Genomic DNA, 4,781 nt, shown 5'->3' on the forward strand with positions numbered 1-4,781 from the left:
TACAGGGGCACAGAACAGACAAACCACACACTGGCTCTAGAGCGTGACATTCACATTTTCAGGAAGTAGCAGCTTACACTTTGTCTTGGATTTGGAGACACTTGGAAGATGAAGAAGTAATATTAGAAACAAGAGGAAGCATTGCCATGAGTTTAAGATCTATAATCTGAAAAAGAAGACCGTAGTTACGCAATTGGGCCTATATTTATGATAATCTTTGTGAAACGCTGCAACACAGTGTATGAGAACGTTGCTGAATGTTGCAATCTGCAGCCTCACCACTAGGTGTGGCTAAATCTCACTCACTGCACCATTTAAAGGAATTTCCATCTCTACTGTCACCAAGTGCTTGCTCTGCGATTTGTAAGGTTTTCCCTAGAATACTAGACCTCAGTGAAAGTGAGAAGATTGTTGTTGTGAATTTGCTCTATACAAATGAAACTGAATTGAACTGAGCACTCTGCCTCCGGGTCGTGGGGCCGTAGTCCGAGAGGGGCCCCCCCAGACTTCCTTCTCCCCACACACCTCCTCTAGCTCCTCAGGAAGAACCCCAAGGCGTTCCCTGGCCAGCCGGGAGACATAGTCTCTCCAACGAGTTCTGGGTCTGCCCTGAGGCCTCCTCCCGGAGGGACAAGCCCAGAACACCTCCCTAGGGAGGCGACCAGGGGGCATCCTAAACAGGTGCCCAAGCCATCTCAACTGGTTCCTCTCAACATGGAGGAGCAGCGGCTCTACCCCAAGCTCCTCACGGGTGACTGAGCTCCACACCCTATCCCTGAGGGTGTGCCCAGAGGAAACTCATTTCCGCTGCTTGTATCCACAATCTCATTCTTTCGGTCATGATCCAAAGTTCATGGCCATAGGTAAGGACAGGAACATAGATCAACCGATAAATTGAGAGCAACAGAGTGTTCTTCACCACAACGGACTGTTACAGAGACTGCATTACTGCAGACACCGCACCGATCCATCTGTCAACCTGCCGCTCCATTTTTCCCTCACTTGTGAACAAGACCCCGAGATACTTAAACTCCTCCACCTGAGGGAGCAACTTGCCCCCAACCCGGAGAGGACAATCCACCTTTTTCCGATTGAGAACCATGGCCTCAGATTTGGAGGTGCTAATTCTCATCCCTGTTGCCTCACACTCAGCTACAAATCCCTCTAGTGCCGCAGTAGGTCTTGAACTGATGCAGCCAGTAGGACCACATCATCCGTAAAAAGTACAGATGAGATTCTATGGCCACCAAAACAGACATCCTCTGTTCCCTGGCTACGCCTAGAAATTCTATCCATAAAAATAATGAACAGAATCGGTGACAAAGGGCAGCCTTGGCGGAGTCCAACATGCACTGGAAACTGGTCTGACTTACTGCTGGCAACGCGAACCAAGCTCCTACTCCGGTCATACAGGGAACAGACAGCCCGTAACAACAAGGCCCACGCCCCTAAATCCCAAAGTACCTCCCACAGGATGCCACGTGGGACATGGTCGAATGCCTTCTCCAGATCCACAAGACGCATGTAGATGGGTTGGCCAAACTCCTATGAACCTTCCAGCATCCCAGTGAGGGTATAGAGCTGGTCCAGTGTTCCACGGCCAGGCAAAAAACTGCACTGTTCCTCCTGAATCCAAGGTTCGACTGTCGGCCGGATTCTCCTCTCCAGTACCTTGGCATAGACTTTCCTGGGGAGGCTAAGGAGTGTGATCCCCCTATAGTTGGAACACACTCTCCAGTCCCCCTTCTTAAAAAGAGGGACCACCACCCCGGTCTGCCAATCCAGAGGCGCCGTTCCCCAACTCCACTCAATGCTGCAGAGGCGTGTCAGCCAAGACAGCCCCACAACATCCAGAGACTTAAGAAACTCAGGGCAGATCTCATCCATCTCCGGTGTCTTGCCATTGAGGACTTGTTTAACTACCTCGGCAACTTCAGCCAGGGTAATGGACACAGCTGACACCAACCATAACAGTTTCACTACTCACATGATTTGTCTGTGGAAGATTTAACCTCCCTGGCATGGATGTAGTCACCAAACCTGCAGAACAAAGAGAGCAGTTAGAGTGGGAGGAACTAACCACTTTGTGTCTGACAGTGATCATTAGTCTCAGCAGCTGAACATGAATTGATTTTATATCAATAAGCCTGATCAGCGGCTCAGCCAGATAACTGTGGCTTCACTCCCTCTGTGTGAAGCTCAGGATTTGACCGTCAGTGTCCTGATGTTCCAGCTACTGCATGTCTTGTTTATTTGAGCCTTCAGTGGGCAGAAATGTGAGAGCATGTGAATCATAGGTTGGCCAGACAACAGCTGTTAGCTCTTCTAGATGTATCGGCCATGGAGAAATGACAAATTTACAGGAAACACTGGCTCTTTGCTTTGATACTGACTGGGTTTAGTACAATACTGCTGAGGCAGCATGGACTGACTGCAACCCTCTACTCACCTCAGAGTCTCCAGTCGACAGTCTGGACTCTCCATTAGATCACACAGCTGCTTCAGTCCTGAGTCCGGCAGGTTATTGTAGCTCAGGTCCAGATTTCTCAGATGGGAGGGGTGGGACTTCAGAGCTGAGGCCACGACTTCAGAGCTGAGGCCACGACTTCACAGTGAGTATTTGAGAGTCGACAGCATGAAAGTCTGTGGTGACAGAAAATATTAACTTTAAAATCTGCCCAAATTTGAGACTTGGAATAAAACCAGCCTCGATTCATTTTGATCCCAAAGCAGATTGACATGAGCAGCTATAGCTCAGGTGGTCAGTAGGTCAGTAGGTCGGCCATTAATCAGAAGGACTGTGATTGGAAACCTGAGCTCCTCCTGTCCACATGTCAAAGTGTCCTTGAGCAACATGTTGAAACCCAAGGACTTTGGACAACGTGATGATAAAAGACCAAGTTCCTGCTTGAAACCCTTCAGTTTTTCATTGTCTTTTCAGAGCTGAGGATAACTTGGTTTACTCCAAACAGCTGAACCCAACAGGACTCAGGTTAAAACCAGGGTTGGTTATTGTTCTAAACATACAGTATGTCAGAGAAAATAAACCACCAATTGACCAAACCACAGAAGAAGAAACAGCTTCCCATGAAGCTCCTCAGGGTGGATCAGTAGAATATCAGCCTTATGTCTGCAGTTTGGTGTCAGCACAACTTTCACATCAGATTCATCTCAGCACAAAACTAAAACATGGTGTCTGACCTCAGAGTCTCCAGTCGACAGTCTGGACTCTCCAGAAAACCACACAGCTGCTTCACTCCTGGATCCTGCAGGTTGTTGTTCAAGCCCAGGTCTAGTTCTCTCAGATGGGAGGGCTTGGACTTCAGAGAAGAGGCCAGAGAAGCACAGCTGGTCTCTGACAACCTGCAGCCCTTCAGTCTGAATAAAAATTAAACCATGTGACATTAAAAGACCAAGTTCCTGCTTGAAACCATTCAGTGCTCCATCATCTGTTCAGAGCTGAAGAAGGTTTAGAAAACAGAAGTTCACAAAGTGGTAACTCCAAACAGCTGAACCCAATAGGATGCAGGTTAAAACCAGTCAGATACCAGAAGTGACACTAAGCTTTCATTAATATTAATGACAATATGCTGCTGCTTCGGTAAAGGACAAATCAGGACAAACAATAAATAGTGTTATCAAAGTTTTGGAGCCATGGAGTGTTGGTGGAAATCACTAGCATTCACGCCGGTGAACTTTCAGGGCTCTGATATTGAGATTGTGGACACCTTTAAATACCTGGGTGTCCACCTCAACAAAAAACTCGATTAGACCAAAAACACTGATGCCCTGTACAGGAAGGGCTAGGGCTGCCTCCACTTGTTGCGGAGACCAAGCTCCTTTGATGCCTCCTTTGGACTTTTTATGATACTGTGGTGGCATCTGCAGTCTTGCACGCTGTGGTGGGTTGGGCGGGAGGTAGCACGGACAGGGACAGAAAGAGACTTAACAGGCTGGTTAAGAGAGCTGGTTCTGTCCTGGACTGCTGTCTGGATTCCATCGAGGAGGTGACGGACAGAAGGATGCTGGCGAAACTAAAACCCATCATGCATAACCCCTCCCATCCCCTGCACCACACAGTGGAGACTCTGAACAGTTCTTTTAGCACAAGACTGCTACATCCCCAGTGTAAGAAGGAGCGTTACTGCAGGTCGTTCCTCCCCACAGCAATCAGACTGTACAATACATCACTGCAGTGATAAGATAGGTGAAATTATGAGGGACTATGTAATAGTCAACTGAGGTGCAATACTCAAATCCTGGGGTAAAATGCATTGTAAATATGCACATATGTAAAATCTATTCTTGATTTCTCTTGAATGCTGTCATGTCTGTTTAGGTATTTTTCAGTAGTTTTTCAGAGATCCTCAAGGCTGAAATACAGGTATTTCCCCCATTGCGGGATTAATTATGGGAGTAATATTCTTTTCCTTGATTTCTTGATCTATCTCGAATACTATATTTTGTCTTATTCTTAGGTATTTTGATCTGTTCTCAGGGATTAATTGTGGGAGGATCATTCTTGTTTTTGATTGTGTCAGGTTTGCTCGGCCGCTCTGGCCTCCCTCACCTTTCCTACTGTCTCTTGCCCATTAACACTAATCACGTTCACCTGTTCCTCACTCCCTTATCACCAGCTGCACTTGATTAGGTTGCTCACTATATTACCCGGTTTCACTCCTCAGTCACTTGCCAGTTCGTTCTAGTCTCTAGGCCATTTTTTCTTCCGTTTTTTTTTTGTATGTATTTATCCCCTAGCCAGCTACTGTTTTGTGTTCCCC

At 47.2% G+C, this 4,781-nt stretch overlaps 1 protein-coding gene across 6 annotated transcripts in view; it reads right to left on the reverse strand.

Annotated features, from left to right (window-relative positions):
• LOC109957269 (NACHT, LRR and PYD domains-containing protein 12-like) overlaps positions 1-4,781 on the reverse strand; it is a 53,541-nt gene that overhangs the window by 19,689 nt on the left and 29,071 nt on the right. For 4 of the 6 annotated variants that reach the window (XM_020595007.1, XM_020595010.1, XM_020595009.1 and 1 more), the window contains exons 6-7: positions 3,202-3,378; positions 1,988-2,040 (exon numbers count right to left, since the gene is read on the reverse strand). In XM_020595007.1, the coding sequence (XP_020450663.1) occupies positions 1,988-2,040; positions 3,202-3,378 (230 nt within the window). The remainder of the gene's footprint in view (positions 1-1,987; positions 2,041-3,201; positions 3,379-4,781) is intronic. The other 2 variants (XM_020595008.1, XM_020595011.1) reach the window with 2 other exon arrangements.

This window comes from Monopterus albus, unplaced genomic scaffold (genome assembly GCF_001952655.1).
Source record: "Monopterus albus unplaced genomic scaffold, M_albus_1.0 scaffold25.1, whole genome shotgun sequence".
NCBI classification, from domain to species: Eukaryota; Metazoa; Chordata; class Actinopteri; order Synbranchiformes; family Synbranchidae; genus Monopterus; species Monopterus albus.